Here is a 15,499-nt window from a genome sequence, read left to right as displayed (position 1 = left end):
AAGAAGTGTCCAGACCTGCAGACCATTTTTCTAAGACTGTAGCTGAGTTTGCCTGAGCCAAACAGATGACGGTGGCCGGGGAGCAAGATCTCAGAGGCTCACGCTGTCCCTTTTCTGCTTTTGGAATTAAGGGGAGACGTAGGCGGGGTTCCGTGGAGGTGGGGGAGCAGGGCGGGGCGGGGTGCGGGGTGGGTCACGTGCTCTCGTGAGGGCGGTCACGCCTCGGGGGGTCTGAGGAAGGACAGCCCTGGCATCTGACAGGCGGTAAACCAGATGCACAGAAACAACAGGCGGGGCTGGCTTGGGCACAGGCGAGACTTTGGCTAAGAAGTTGCGTGCCTGGGGCGTGACCGCCTGCCAGGACCTGGCCAGCCAGGAGCCCGGGCCCGGGCCCCTGTGAGGCTATTGCTCTCTGTAGAATCCCTTTTGTTCCATAATAGGAAGCATAAAACTATTCATTCAAGAAAACAATGGACATTTGGGTTTCGGATAAGAAGAAGCAGTCCCAGAAGGTGGAGGGACAGGAGGCGGGGGACGGAGGGAGCGAGAAAGTCCGGGTGAACGTGGAGGGGGCGTCCTCGCCAAGCCGCCCGCTGCGGTCGGTTTCCTGGCTGCAGTGGGCTTGGGGACACCTGCCATCATGTGCTTTTACATTCACACTATGTTCTCAGGGGTCCAGCTTTGGGAAATTGCCACTCACCTTCTTCTCCTCGGTTTTCAAGTTCATGTTGCAAATGAAAACGCTTCTCCGAGGAACTCGCAGATGCCCGTGAGGGAGCATCGTGGCGCTGTCAGCTCAATTTTGTAATTAAAGCTGTAGGCCTCTTGCCGTTTAAAAAATGTCCATTCGGCTGCTTTTTTTTTTTTTTTTTTTTGTCGTTGAGAAAAGTTAACGACCGCCTCTCTCTGTATGCGTGTCTTTAATGAGCCAGCTGAACCCCACGGCGCACTCACTTCCAGTCCGCGGGCTCATTTCTTGAGGGGGTGACACGCTTGGTCCAAGAGGATATGAGCTTAGGTAAGACGTGAGAAGACCCCCCCGGCTAAGCGAGTTCACACTCGCTGCCCCCCCTCACGGCCCTGCGCCCATGGCACGGCCCAGCGGGACCACGGTGTCCTCACCACCGCGCAGACAGCTTTCTAGAAGCCGTGAGACCCAGCCTGCCGGCAGAGGCCCCGCGCAAGTCCGCTGTCCACTGACAGACGATCGCCGATGTCCCCTTGGCAAGCCAGGGTTCCAGCACTGCCCTGCCGCGTGCCACAGTCACCGGGGCTCTCCACGCCGATGGCGGTCCCAGCCCGGGGGCACCTCCTGGTCTGGGCGAGGCCGGGGGTCGGCCTGTGGGACAGGTTCTCAGCTGGCACTGAGGAGCTGGTTGGGACCACACTTTGAGGCAGCCAGTATTTTTTTTAGGCAGCCAGTATTTTTTTTTAGGCATTCACAAAATAAATGTATTCGTTTAAGGAAGAAATCTTTTTTACAGAAAGATACACTTTATGGCACATACATAGTCAGTTCCCAAAGCACATATTTAAAATATTGTTAGTGCTTTAATAATAACGATGACACGCTGTTACACGTGTTAGAAATCCCTCATCCGCAGCCACTGAGAGTGACGTGGAAGCACAGCCATGTGTGCGAGCAGGTTTTTCCCAGGGACAGTGTGGACACTGTCCAGCGGGGACAGGGGACAGGCTGGCAGGTGTCAGGAAGACACCCTCCCCCAGCGTCACGTGGCCAGCACTGCCCTGGGCTGCGGCGTAGGGCCCAGGGGGACAGGGTCTGGCTGTCCCGCGGGCACCTGGCCACCGAGGCGAACAGGAGCCGGGGAGTCACTTCACTCCAGGCCAGATCACCTGTAGCTGAGGTTGACCCTGGGACATCCCGAGCTCTCTGAGGACTGGCCGGAAACAGGACTGTGTCAGCAACCCCTTGAGGGGTCCGGAGCCCGTTGGCCATGCTCGAGGGTACCCCCGTTAACGACTGAGGGGCCACTTTAAGAATCCACAGAGCTGAAAATATAAAGAGTCACTTGTCCTTCGATTTAAACATTTTCTGCTTCAGATTCATTAAACTTGATGTGGAAAGGACCCTTGAGACCCTAGAGCCCCTGCCTGTGCCAATACTGAATCGATCACCAGAGCGTTTTATTGTCGCTGCTCAGGGCTGAGTCAGGGAGCCTCCCCCGGAACCGTGCAGCGGGGTGCTCAGGGCTGAGTCAGGGAGCCCCGACCGTGCAGCGGTGTCAGGCTGAATCGGGAGCCTCCCCCGGAACCGTGCAGCGGGGTGCTCAGGGCTGAATCAGGGAGCCTCCCCCGGAACCGTGCAGCGGGATGCTCAGGGCCGAGTCGGGGAGCCTCCCCCGGAACTGTGCTCCCCCGGAAGCCCTTTCTGCCGTGGGGACTGCGTCCTTTCCCCTGCCTCACCCCATCGTCTTTCTCGAGCGTGTCGCCCGTGTAAGAGCTGTCACTCAGAGCTCACAGGACTTCACTTCTGAGTGGCACAGCCTCCCTGGGGGCGGAACCACCAGAGGGTCTGGAGTCGGTGAGCAGACTTAGGTCACAGGTGGCCTCAGGTGGCAGAAGCCCGGAAGCCCTGCCCTCATTTAGGTGCCAGAGCGTGAGCACAGGTGGAGTGGGTGGGCTTCTGCACCTGGATTTGGTGGCCATGGGAACGGGACCCAGGAAGCCTAAGGCTCGGGACCTGCCCACCTACCGTGTCCCGCCGTCTAGAGACACTGGCTGTGCACCCCTCGCTCCTCCCCCACCCCGCCCTCCCGGGCGTCGGGTCATTGTCCAAGGACAGCCGGGTTTAGGGCCCTTTCTTCACGTGGCGAGCGGCAGCTCCACAAGCGCCTGCTCTGAATGGGACGCGTGAGACATGACCCGACCTTCGGAGCTCATCATCTAGGACGCCACACCAGGCGGCCGGGGGCTTAGGAGGTGACCCTGGGGAAGTACGGGGCACACTACGCTCGTGTTTCTGCAGGGCTGTGCCTCTCGCGTCCGCGGTTTTGGAAGCGAGCTTTTTCCAGGCGTAGACGCGTTTGGAAGATGCTCGCCCACGGACGTGCCCGTGCGTTTTCTAAGGTGCGCGAGAACTCACGTCTCTGCCTCTCCTGTCCCTCTTCTTGCCAGAACTGCCGGGTGCCCCGTCCAACCTGGTCATCTCCAACATCAGCCCTCGCTCCGCCACCCTCCAGTTCCGACCGGGCTACGACGGGAAGACGTCGATCTCCAGGTGGATCGTAGAAGGGCAGGTACACGCTCGTGCCGGCTGAGAGCGGGGGCGTCCCACGCGCCGCACTCGGGGACCGCCACCACCCAGCGATGGCTTTAAGGAGTCGTTAGTCAGTGGCTGGAGCTGACAGAAAGCGGAGGACGTGGTGGTCATGTCTGGAGGGGAGCCAGAGGCTGGGACAACTGGGGTGCTGGGGACAGGATGCGGGAAGACACGGGAAACGGAGCTGTGAGCCTGGATGCTAGTAGCGATGATGGGGTGAAGATCCAAGTTGCGGTTCGCAGGGGTGCCCCGCGTGTGGCAGCACAGCCGGTTGGCTTTTTAAATTCTGTGTCCCAAGCAGCTCCCACACACTAACAGGGTTAACCGTTTGGTACAACTTGTCTACCCCACGAGCCGGTGCCGCGTGTGTATGCATTCAGCCATCGGTGGTAACAGAGCGCGCTTACGGCCAAGCACTGCTCCAGGCATGAGGACGAGGCAGTAAACGAGGGCTGACAGCTTCTGCCACAAAGGAGAAAGCTCTCTCTCTCGGGGGAAAAAAGAAGGTCCTGTCGCTGGGAGGGGCACGCATGTCCCATGGGAGCAGCAGGGAGGCCGGAGGCTGGAGGAGGGGTGGGGACGAGTGACGGGCAGTGGGTGTGCAGAGCCCCGGCCGCTCACGGCCCAAGACCTCACTCAGAGGGTGATGACTGGAGAGCCACGGGAGGGCTGCGAGGGACAGGGTGACGCGGGCCGTGCCGAGCGCCACACTAGGCGCTGATGACAGTGGACGCAAAGAGCCCAGTTATGAGCAGTAGCGAAGGTTCGAACAGTTATTGTCTGTAGTAAAATCCTAGTGGTTTCCCTGGCTGTGCTCACACTCCGTTGTAAGACAATTCGCTCTTGGAAATTGGCAGTAAATTAGGCAACAAATCCCGTACACGGAGTCAAAAGTTTCATTGAACAACTGTTTCTGGAAACTTACACAGGATTTTGAAAGTGCAAACCAACTAGTTGTGACTGATCAATAAATGAGCTGGAACAATTATTAACTTAGATAAAAATAACAACATGTCCCTACCTCACGTCAGACTCAGAAAATAAATCCCCAGAGAATGAAAACCAACACTGTAAAAGCGAATTTTAGAACGGAAGAAAACGCGGTGCCCGCCTCCTCACCCGCGGCCACCCGTGGTCCGAAAGTACTAAACGGAGAATTCCAGAAACACGCGGCCCCTCGGTCTGAAATTGCACGTCGCTCTGAGTGACGTGATGGAATGTCCCACCGCCCCGCTCCGTGCCGCACAGGACGTGAATCGCCCCGTCGTCCAGCATCTCCACGCGGTGCGTGCTCCGTCGTGAGTCACTTGGTAGCATGACAGTGCTGTGTTCAGGTCACATTTCTCTTAGCAATGCCCTTGAAGCCACTCGCGTAACTTGTGACAGCTCATCGTTACAACTATTCTACCGTGTTGCTAGTCATCGCTAATCTCTCGCTGTGCCTGCTTCGCAAACGTTATCGTAGGGACATAGAGAAAAGCAGAGTGTACGTCGGGTTTGGCACTATCTGGGGTTTCAGGCACCAATCAGGCCTCGGACGTATCCCCAGGGATAAGGAGAAAGATGGCGATTCACGTGCAAGCCATTCTAGCATCTTTAAGTCCATAGAGGTAGCTGGGCAAGCACCCTAAAGACCTCGGAAGCACGTGAGGTAGCCCGTGGTGTCACACAGCGAGGGCCGAGGCCGCAAGCTCTGCCGGCTTCGGCGTGGGTGGCGGGCGAGGCTGGGCCACGGCGACAGAAATGCCAGTGTCTTCCTGGCTCCCTGCTCAGGAGCTTCACCGTGTGCCCCCAGCCAGGCGGGGACACCACCGCTTCCGCCCACCTCCCGTTCAGCGGACCCAGTCTCGGCTCCTCTGCCGCAGGGGAGTCTGGGAGTGTCGCTGGCTCTGCCGGGAGGGCGTGGCGTGCCGAGCACACAGCACCTCCTCTGCCCAGCCTGTCTGCTTTAGGACTCTGCCCCACAACCTTTCCATTTACATTTTTAACACGAAGCTTCTTTAACAAACCCAAAGGAGAGAGAGTAATAAAACAAACTCCCGATACCCGTGACCTTCGTCTGTTCTGTTATCTAGATTTCTCTGGTCCCCCTTGTCGTTGTTGCTGGAGAGTTTTAAAGCACATCTCAGAGCACGTGTAATCTCGCCCCCAAGTATCCAGCACGGGGTTCTAAAACGCACGCGCACACGACGTGTGGATGTCACGAACATAATGCTGAGCAAAAGAAGCCAGACTCATAACGTCAGTACATACTGTATGATTCCATCTTCCTGACGTCCCCCAAGAAAAAGTCACCTTTGGTGTTAACATTCTTGCGTCCACCGTCGGGGGCGGGGATCGTGGCCGGCCGGCCTCGGCGGGCTAAGAACGTCATTTCTTGGTCTGGATCTGTGTCACGCTTGTGAGCTCACCGGTGAGCTCACCCACGGTTCGTGCACCTGTTTGTTTGTCTTGCTTCCATGAAATCTGACATTTTAATAGGGGTTCTTTCTCTCATAATTATAGTACCACTATCACACCTAATGAATAAAATTCCTTAATGTCATCTTAAGTTAGACCACGTTCAGGTTGCCCCAGATTTTTCAAAAACATCTTTTTACTATGGTTTTGACGAAAACAGGATTCACGTGAAGTTCACACTGTGCATTTGGTTGTCATGTCTCTTAAATCGTTTAAAAAATTGATCAGCTTTATCCAGGTGTGATTGACAGATGATGAACTTCACATATTTAGAGTGTACAGTACGGTAAGTTGTGACTCAGACGTCCACGCCCACATACCTGTGGAACCCTCGCCATCAGGATAAGGACACAGCCATGACCCCTGAACGTCCCCTGTGCCCTTCGTAGTCCCTCCCCAGGGCTCCCCCCGCCCGACAGCCACTCACCTGCCCTGGTCACTGTAGATCGAGTCTCTCTTCACCCAGACCCTCTGTTCCCCGGGCCGTAGCCTTGTTGACAAACCCACCAGTTGCCCCATGGGACGTCCTTCTTAGAGCTTGTGCCCCCCACTTCCTTGTCCCTCTGCCCCATGCTTCCTGTGACCGGGGACTTCAGCCCAGAGCCCCGTCCGACTCGCCACGTTGCCGTTGCTGTCCGCGTCACGGCCACTGTCGTCACGGGGCCCACGTCCCAGGCGGCACTGCGTGCTTCAGACCGCAGCACGTCAGGGCTCGGCGCCCAGGTCCCACCCTGGGGGATGCCACGACCGAGCCACAGCCGGGCCCCCACCTGGTCGCCCCCTCCTCCAGCTTTGTAGCTAAGGGCCTGATTAAGTGTTTTCTCAGGATATTCAAAATGGTAATTTTCTATCGGTCCTCCCTCATCAGTAGCTGGAACTCGGAAGAAGCACCTCCCCTCGCCCTCCGGCGGGTGGCCGGGCTCAGGAGGGCGGCAAACGCTCCCTGGTTCCCTGTACCTCCCAGCTTCCAAGTACGGAGCTCGTTTCTCCCCAGGGGATGCGGATTTTCCCTCTCTGCCCCCTGTCTCTCCCTGGGCTCCATCGTGAAGGCGTGGGTTTTTATGTATTCAGTGGGTGGGTTTTTATGTATTCAGTGGGTGGGTTTTTATGTATTCAGTGGGTGGGTTTTTATGTATTCAGTGCGTTTCAACCCCCGCAGCCATTATTCCTGTCGAAGCTGAAACTGACCCATCCTGGCCAGTGGGCAGCCCTTGCGTCCTGGGCCTTTTGACACGCGCACCCCCATCTTTGCCGGTGGCCTTGCTTTCTCATAGGACGGGACGTCCTACGATCCTCTTGTGCCTTCCTGCCCCCAGCTCACAGCGAGCCACCCCTACCAGGGGCCTTGGGTCCCGTTACCGTCACATGGCATTTGAAGGCCGGAATCCGGGCACTCCAGGTGGGGGAGGGGTGCCGTGTCCACTGCTGGCCGTTGCTTCTGGACCTTCGCAGTGGACAGAGAGGGGAGGTGCACATTTTTCTGAAACATGAGTTCATACTGGTATTTCCAATTCAAATTTAAGATCACTTTGAATTTATACTTTACCCTTTCCCTTGCACTAAAATTGTACTTTTTAGAAATATTAACATAATTGTTTATTTATCCTACTATTATATAAAGAGTTTCAAAATTGGAATTTCAGGGGTACAGCTAACAGTAAGACAGAGTGCAATTTAAGTATTTGTCCTGAAGTTATGTCACACCACAGACGAACAGTCAAAATAGCGAATTCGAAGCTCCTAGAATTCCTTTCTCTGTGTCCTTACGTCACCAACTGAATGCAAAATTAGACGCGTTCATTTCGGGGTTTTCGTTTGGTTCATTGATTGCCTTCTTTAAAAATCACTTTACCTTTCAGCAGGTCGGTAAAACATTTTCACTGTAATTCCGTATTGGGCATGTAACTTACCTGCGTGACCTCAAAGGTGTGTTTGGAGACGTGTGTGCTCCCCCTCCCCCAGAAGCCCCGCTTAAGGTCTGGGGTTCGCCCTCCCCGTTTTTCACCGCACAAGCAGCTGTCTGCGTCCCTGCTCCCCTTACCCAGCCTGCCACCCCGGCCTTTGTCCAGCCGGCCTGGCGGCCCGCGGCTCACTCTGCCGTGGCTGGAGTGCCCTCCCCCGCCGTAGCTTTCTCTCGTGTGGGGCGCCAGGGCGCCAGGCCTGCTCATGGAGCGGTCCTCTGCTGGCGGGCGTCCGAGACGCGCACTCGATCGCGGCCTGAACAGATGACCAGGACGTTAGCGGCGGACACAGCTCATCATCTGTGCGATCTGATAGCTCCCCGGGTCAGAAGCTTGCCCTGGGCTTTAGGGCTAAGCTGTAGGGACGGACGGCAGGGCTGCACTCTTGTCTGGAGGCTCCACGGGGGTCTGTCTCCCTGCTCCTCGGGGCGTCCTAGTTCACTTCCTTGTGGCGGCAGAACCCAGCTGGCTGTCCCCAGCTTCCGGCAGCCCGTGGCCCTGTCCTCCACCTTCAGAGCCAGCCCTGGCTTTCCTGTCCTGTCTCCCCATGCTTCCCGCTCATCTCGCTGACCCTCTTCTGCGTCCCTCTGCCACTTCTCAGGACTCCTGTGGTTAGATCGGGCCCACCCAGCCAATCCGGGATGACCTCTCTGCTTCCGGGCTTTCAAACTTAGTCTCGCCTGCAAAGCCCCTGTAAGGTGCCCTGCTCACAGGCCCCAGGGATTAGGCCGTGGAAATCTGGGGGGATGGTGGGGGGGGCATTATTCTGCCTGGAGGTCACCTTCAGCCTTTTGCATCATCGTTTTGTATTTCTGCCCCTGAATCTTCGGGGTGCATTCCTTGGAGTGCGATTGCTGGATTAAACAGTGATTCTATGTAATTCTCTAGATTTTACCCAGTTCCTCTGCTACGGGTTGTAACACTTTGCATTCCCATCAGCCATATGTGTAATTGTTCGACATACCACAAGAACGGGTCTGACTCATCAATCTTTTCTTATGAGCTTTGGGTTTTGAGTCATAGACAGAAAGGTTTTCCCCACTGTCAGGCCGTTAAGGGCTCCACCCGATCTCCGGAGAGCGCTGTCATGGTTTCCCGTCTGCATTTAGATTCCCGTTCTTTTGGAATTTGTCCTTACCCTTGGAGTGAGGCGTGAATCCATTTTTATTATGTTGCAAATAGCAGTGTAATTGTCCCAAAGCCCTTTGTTCAAAAGTCCGTTTTTTTGCTCCCTCTTGATTTGTAATATTAACTTTCCATGTCTACTCGGGCTATTTCTGAACTTTTCACTCTGTTAGTCTGGCTATTTATGCACCGAGTCCACGTTTAATTATAGAGACTTTAAGGTATGTTTACTATCTGGTGAGGTCTCTCCAGCCCCCCGACACACTCGCACACTCACTCACACTCACACTCGCACACTCACACTTTCACACTTTCACACTCACTCATCATTACACACTCACACTTTCACAATCACACTCACTAATATTACTCACTCACCACATACCTACTTCTGCCAGCCAATTCCGCTGGCCACTTCACACTCACATTTTCACTCTCACACACTCTCACACACACACTCACTCTCACTCTCACTCACACTCACTCACACTCCCTGGGCAGGGAGCTGCCGGGCGGCCTTCACCGTCCCTCAGACCCTGCAGCACAGAGCTTGCTGTTCCCCTTCGAGCCACTTCTCAGCCGCGTCTTCCTTTGGAGTCTGACCCTTGCAAGGCCGCGCTCCTCAGCGCACCCGCGGGCCAGCGAGGGAACGGGAGCGCCCTCGCCGTGGAGCCCGCGAGGCCCCGGACAAGCCGACGCGGGTCTCACTTCCCGAGGCAGCTTCTCTAGGCCGTTCTGGTTCAGCGATGCTTGGTACATTTGTGCCCTCCGACTGCAGAGGGAGGGGAGCGCCGCTTCCTCGTCCCAGGGTGCTCCTTGGGGGGTGCAGATGTGGGGGGGTGTCTGCCACGCCCACCCGTGGCCCCGTGTAAACCCCGTTTGTACAGGCCGCCCCCTCCCCGGCCGCTCCGAGCAGGGCTCCCTCCATCCTCGATGAAGATGCTGGTGGTGTCGCTGTGGATGCAGATAAAACTGTTGCCATTTCGAAGATGGAAAAGGAAAAAAAGCCCACTTAGTGCTTATTTGTGTATAATAGTAGCCATTTTCTTAAACGGAGCTGTTTTAGAGAGTGTTATGGGCTAATAAAATCGAGCGCTCGACTGCCGAGTGCCGCTGTCTCAGTAACTAAGGACGAGGGGAGACAGCGCTCGGGGCCTGGGGGCCCACACGGAAGGCCCTCGGGGTGCCCGAGGTGGCCCCGCAGCATGCACAGCGATGTCACCTGGAGTGACGTGTTCCTCAGAGAAGTCGAGTGTGGAGGGACGTTCTCTGTCTCACAAGCACACTGCCCGCCGAGAGGCCGGATCAGGGGTGGTGACGAGGGGGGAGCCGCTTACTTCCCCATTTGCGGCGAGCACCCCTGCCCCGCTTGGTCCAGCAGGTGAACACCTCCTCGTGGCCAGGCTGCGGTGGATGGTGCCCTGCTGTCTCCTGGCACAGGTGGAAGCCCACAACACCCGCTTTGTGCCCGAGCTGCCCCCACTTTTAAAGCCCAGTGTGTAGCCGAGAATTCTGGGTGGTGACAGTCCCCTCCCCTTTTCAGCAGGATTCACTTCGTCCCCCCACCTCCAGCCTCTCCTGCACCCCAGGCGCTTACTGTGGTCCAGCCCCGCACAGAACCGGGGCCTTGGGGAGGAATAAAAAGCCGCCCACCTGCAGCGGGTAGGAAGGACTCAGGAAGAAAGAAGCTGCCGAGACCTGGCGACGTCCCCGCCCCAGAGGCAGAAGCCGTGGGCCGCGGGCCGAGGAGGTTCCGTTCGTGAATTCCTTTTGAAAATAGGCGCGTGCCTGAGAAATAAGCAGCCCTCCTAAAGTGTTGCTCTGAATTGTTCACGTTCCTGTGTATGTATTTTCAGTGATTTTTTCTCTCCTTGCGGGTCTGTGAAAGTGGCATAAATTTGGCGATGTCGAGGCTTAGAAAAATCGACGCTTCCTCGGAGCGAGACACTCGGGTCCCCAGCTCGGCCCTCGGTCCACGTCTCAGCGCGGCGCTCCATCCCGACCTGGGCCTGGCGGCTTGCAGGACGGGACCGGCTGGGACCTGCGGGATGTGTATGGCCTCAGGCCGGGTCAGCGGAGGGACAGGCTGTCAGAGCAGAGCGCCAAGCGCAGCGTCGGGCACGTAGTGACAAGCCATCGTCCAGATCTAGGAGCGTCCGTGAGCGCTGGCCATCGGCACAGAGGGGAGGACCAGGACCAGGACCTGGGAGCCAGGCACGCGGGGACCAGGCACGTGGCCTCGCCCGGCCTCAGTTTCTCGTTGGCATAGCAACAGCGCAGGGAAGCGTGAGCGTGGCGCTCACACACGGCAAGGGCAAAGTCAGGGCCGACGCCTGGCCTCAGAGAAGGCTGCTCCGGACGGCGTGGCCTTCCGTGGAAAGACGCGTCCTGGGTGCCTGGGCTGACCCTGGAAAGTCCCTGGGGGGCGAGCGGGCCCCCGGGCAGGCCCGGCCGAGGGCCAGGTTCCGTGGGGGCGGCTGTGGTCAGGGGGCTGGGCCCCAGGGAGACGGAGTCTGCAGCTCAGAAGCAGGCCCACAGCCCTGGGCCAGAAGCCAGCCTGCCCCAGCGCCAAGGGTCCTCTGGGAACCAATCTGCCGGTGCTCAGAATTCACTCGGACGGAACCGAGGAACCCCACAGCCGGAGGGCGCCACGCCCCGCGCTCCCCGGCCTCCGCTGCCTCCGCCCTGTAGAAGCATATTGTCGGCGTCTTCACCTGTCCAACCGCTGCCTGTCGCCTCTGACGGGGGAGAGATTCGAGGGGGTCCTTTCTCCTGCGGCGTGGTGGGCTGGATGGTTCTATCTCGTCACCGTGAGCCCTGGAGCTGGGACTGCGAACGGCTGGTGCCGTCTCCTCCTCCTCCCCCCACAGGTGGACGTGAGGGCCGCTGCGGCCCTTGCGATAACTATCTGTCAGCGTTTCAATTATACTAAATCCTGACACAGTTGAATTTCTTTTTCATAATATGAAGAAAAAGAGTGACATTATTTCTGAATCGCCTGTCTCGAATGCATAGGAGGGCTGTCACCAGCTCTGATGGCTTCTTCAGTAATGACACGGTCACCTGGGTAAATATGCCAGACCGGCTGCTTCTCTGCTCTGGATAATGCGCCTCCTGAGCAGTCGGGCACCGAGGTGACAAGTGACGATGAAATGCACACTCGGAGAGTTTGGAAAGTTTATCGTCTGCCTGGTCGTCTGCATGGCAGCCTCACAGTGACGTCCCTCCGTCCAGCAGCCGGCGTGGGGAATCTGTGCAGGGCGAGTGGTCTGAAGCGGCCTTTCTGTTCATTAGTCTATCAGATCCTTTTAGATCCTTTTATGGAACTTTTAGAAATACCACATGAGGAGAAAACACTGCAGCCCGAGTGACGACTCAAGTAGGGCCGAGAGAAGTGTTTTACTGCGCGTCATTGTCAAGAAATAGAGGTCAGTGTACACGTAGACCACAACCGTCAAACCACATTAAATGGTACGTGTCACGTTTCCCTGTTCTCTGTGAGGCCTGCTCACATTCTTTCTCCCGAATTCTGATTTGCCTGTATGATTCGTTTTTCCGGTCGTTAGTTTTTATAGTTTTTCCATTCAGTCATCCGTTCATCCAGCAAACATTTATGAAACACCTACAGTTTGATAGGTTTTAGGTTTCGTGCCACGTATTAGATGATGAAGATGAAAACCTATTCGTTTCTGCCTCCGGAAACTCATAATTGGTGGGGGCGGGGTTGAAGGATCTATTAAAATGGACTCTGAAGATGGATACAAATAAGACTTGTTATGAAAATGCTGCTGAGACAGCGCCAGACAGCAAGGGAGGCACCGGGATAATCCAGGAAGGCGCCGCGTAGGAGGCGAGCTTCGGTTGGGCCTCGAAGGGCGAACAGCACTTTGGCGGGGAGGCTGGCGTTCCAAGCCGAGAGACCAGCTCGGCGAAAGGCTGAGAGTTAGGGATGGCGGGGCACCTGCTGCTTTAACCTTCAACTTTTAATTTTATTCAGATTCTAGTGAGGCTGACAGATAGAGACGACACACTGAGAAGACAGTTTGTTCCTCACAGTTCCGGGGGGAGGGGGGACCGGGGACCGCCACCCAGGGCCACACGGGGGAGCACCAGGGCGGGTCGGGGGCGGAGAGAGGGGACAGACACGAGCAGGCTCAGGACCGGCTGGTGTGGGTGGCTCCATGGCCTCGGCACAGGTCTGCTCTGCTCGTCTGGTCCCTGGGTGAGAGGGCAGGTGGCCGGTGGCCGGGCTGTGAGCCCACCGAGGAAGCGTGGGCGGGCTTGGGCAGGGGGTTTGCTTCTGAAAGGGGCGCTCCTGGCGAGCGGTTCGGTCTTGACGCCTCGGCTGACCCTGGAGGGGCGGTCCCAGCACCCCAGATGCCCAAGCATCAAACACAGAAACCGGAAATGTGACTAATACAGTTGTGGGGAGCTGGGTCGGGCTTGTGGCAGGACGAGGTGCAGGCGAGACCGCGAGGCGGCCGGGAGGCCTTGCCAGGGCGTTTGTTTCTGTCCAGAAGTGTCCAAGACACCGCGTGTCCTGGTCTCAGCATGGTGCCACGAGGTGGAGCAGAGACAGTCACCGGCCTCCGGGAGAAGCCTCCCGTGGGAGGAGAGGGCTTTATGGTAAAACTAGCTGAATGTTTCGGGGGACGCATTTAGGGAATGGTGAATCACATGGCGGTCCCTGGGGAGGGCGTGGGAGACTGGACAGGGAAGGGCGGGCGGGACCGGTGTGATGTGCCCAGGTGACGAGGCCTGTTCCCATGGGCAGGGAGCGGGGTCAGAGGGACAAAGCCACATGCCGCTGGGATGGACAGTCCCACCTAAGCTGTCACTTTATGGCTACAAGAGCTGAGGCCTGTGCTTCAGGGACGTTATCGGGCTGGACCGTGCAGGGTGACTGGCTGGGGAAGGGGGCTCCGGGCGCAGAAGCACCTGAGGGCGCCCTTAGACCCGTGGCTTCCTGAGTGCTCATCATAGAGGGACCGGCTGGGCCAGCGTCCCCCCATGGGCCCGAGGGCAAGCGGGCCGGGCAGCCGCGACCCCGTGGTCTGCTCCACAGTCGAGAGGCTTTGACGAGCGACTGCTGTGTCCTTTATCTGTCTCCGAGCTCAGCCATCAAAGCAGCTGCAGCAGCAGGTCAGCGGCTCCCAAGCCAGGGCCCGGCCGCTGAAATCAGCGAATGCCACCCGTGGGGTGACAGGCGACCCCAGTGGGCAGACCGTGGCCGAGTCAGGGAGCCAGGAAACGGCTCTGTGTCCCATCCTGATGACAGGGGACCACGGTGTCATGGCCAGAACATGGCCGTCCAGAGGCTCATCCCGGGAGGAAGATGTCAGCCGTGCTGCAGGCCTGTCGGGTGGGACGTACGGCCCAGAGCCGCTGGGACTCAGACGTCACCTGGCCGTCAGGAGCAATGAGGCCACGCAGTCTGAGGTGGCTTGTGCAGGGACACCCAATGCCAGCAAGAAGGACACCATCACTGAGGGAGACAAAGGCAGCTGCCAGGGCAGACCTGGGAGAGACCTCATTTTGAGGTCAGTGGGTACGAAGGAGGAACCAGAGAAGCAGCGGCTGGGCAGCCAGAGGGGACCCGGGGACCCTGGTGTCAGAGACACCCCCAGAGCTATGTTTAAATGAGGGGACGCACGTCATTGCACCATACCGCTGCTCCTGAAGATAGGCAGAATGTTCGACAGTTTAAAGTAAATAAAGAACCGACTAGTAAGGCCAGGAGCGGGAGGGGACGGGGACCAGGAAAGGTCCCCGGGTGCTGGGAGGACCCCGCAGCTGACGGTGCAGGCCCTCGTGGCCTCGGGAACTGGCCTTGGGCCGCGCTCGCGCTGCCTGCCGGTGCCCCATCTGTCCCCTTCCTCCAAGCCGCCTCTCCGGAGGCCTCACGTGGCTCAGCCCGGGGACACCGCTCAGAAGGAGAGGGGACATGCAAACTGCAAGCTGCTTGGCATGCAAGTTTTCCTGCTGACGCCGGGTTTCAGCCAAGAGGGAGCTCTCAGCTTGGCGGGCCTCCACGGAACCTGCTCTCCGAGTGCTTTTCCTGTCCCTTGGCTCAGCGTGGAGGGAGCCTGCTTCCCCGCACCCCGCTGCAGCTTCCTCTGCTTGTGGCGACCTTTGAGTGAGGTGGGTGACTGGCCTCTGAGGAGCCTTTGCTCTCCTGGCCTCGGGGGTGCTGAGCTCAGGGCTGTCACTGCAGCCACAGGCGGGTGCTGGAGGTCCTGCCGTGCAGCTGGCTTCCCGCCCTTGTGTCCGAGGCCCCTCCCACTGCAGAGGCTTTCCCAAGGCTGATGACCGAGGTCTGACTTGGCGAGGCTGGCCGGCTCTGGGACCCCAGGCATTCAGTGTCAACGGGGCCCAGCCTCGCGGCCAGCTGGTGCCAGACGCAAGCAGGCGAGGCAGGCAGCCCTCGGCCAGCACGTCCTGGGGCCTCGGGACCGCAGCCCCTGATGGTGCTGACGCCACCGCCTGCTGAGAGGGCCTTGAAAAGTGTGGCACTCTGCGTTTGTACTAAGTTTTGTCAAGTGCTGTTTGTTAGCTTTCAAAGAAGAAGGAAACCCCCGATCCCAGCTCCCCCGTGGAGCTCTGATTTGCTTTATCTTCAAAGAGTCTGCGGCCGGCTGTGTCCAGTGTATCGTTAGCGAACAGCCAGTTT

General features: G+C 57.9%; 1 protein-coding gene across 1 annotated transcript in view; it reads left to right on the top strand.

Moving 5' to 3' along the window:
* Nucleotides 1-15,499, top strand: part of SDK1 (sidekick cell adhesion molecule 1) — a 384,821-nt gene that overhangs the window by 286,527 nt on the left and 82,795 nt on the right. The window contains exon 22 of the mRNA XM_039878899.1: nucleotides 3,139-3,260. Coding sequence (XP_039734833.1) covers nucleotides 3,139-3,260 — 122 coding nt within the window. The remainder of the gene's footprint in view (nucleotides 1-3,138; nucleotides 3,261-15,499) is intronic.

This window comes from Pteropus medius, unplaced genomic scaffold, assembly GCF_902729225.1.
Source record: "Pteropus medius unplaced genomic scaffold, Ma_sr-lr_union100, whole genome shotgun sequence".
In the NCBI taxonomy this organism is placed as follows: Eukaryota; Metazoa; Chordata; class Mammalia; order Chiroptera; family Pteropodidae; genus Pteropus; species Pteropus medius.
The sequence above is the reverse complement of the archived record's forward strand: the minus strand, read 5'-3'. Positions and strand labels throughout refer to the sequence as shown.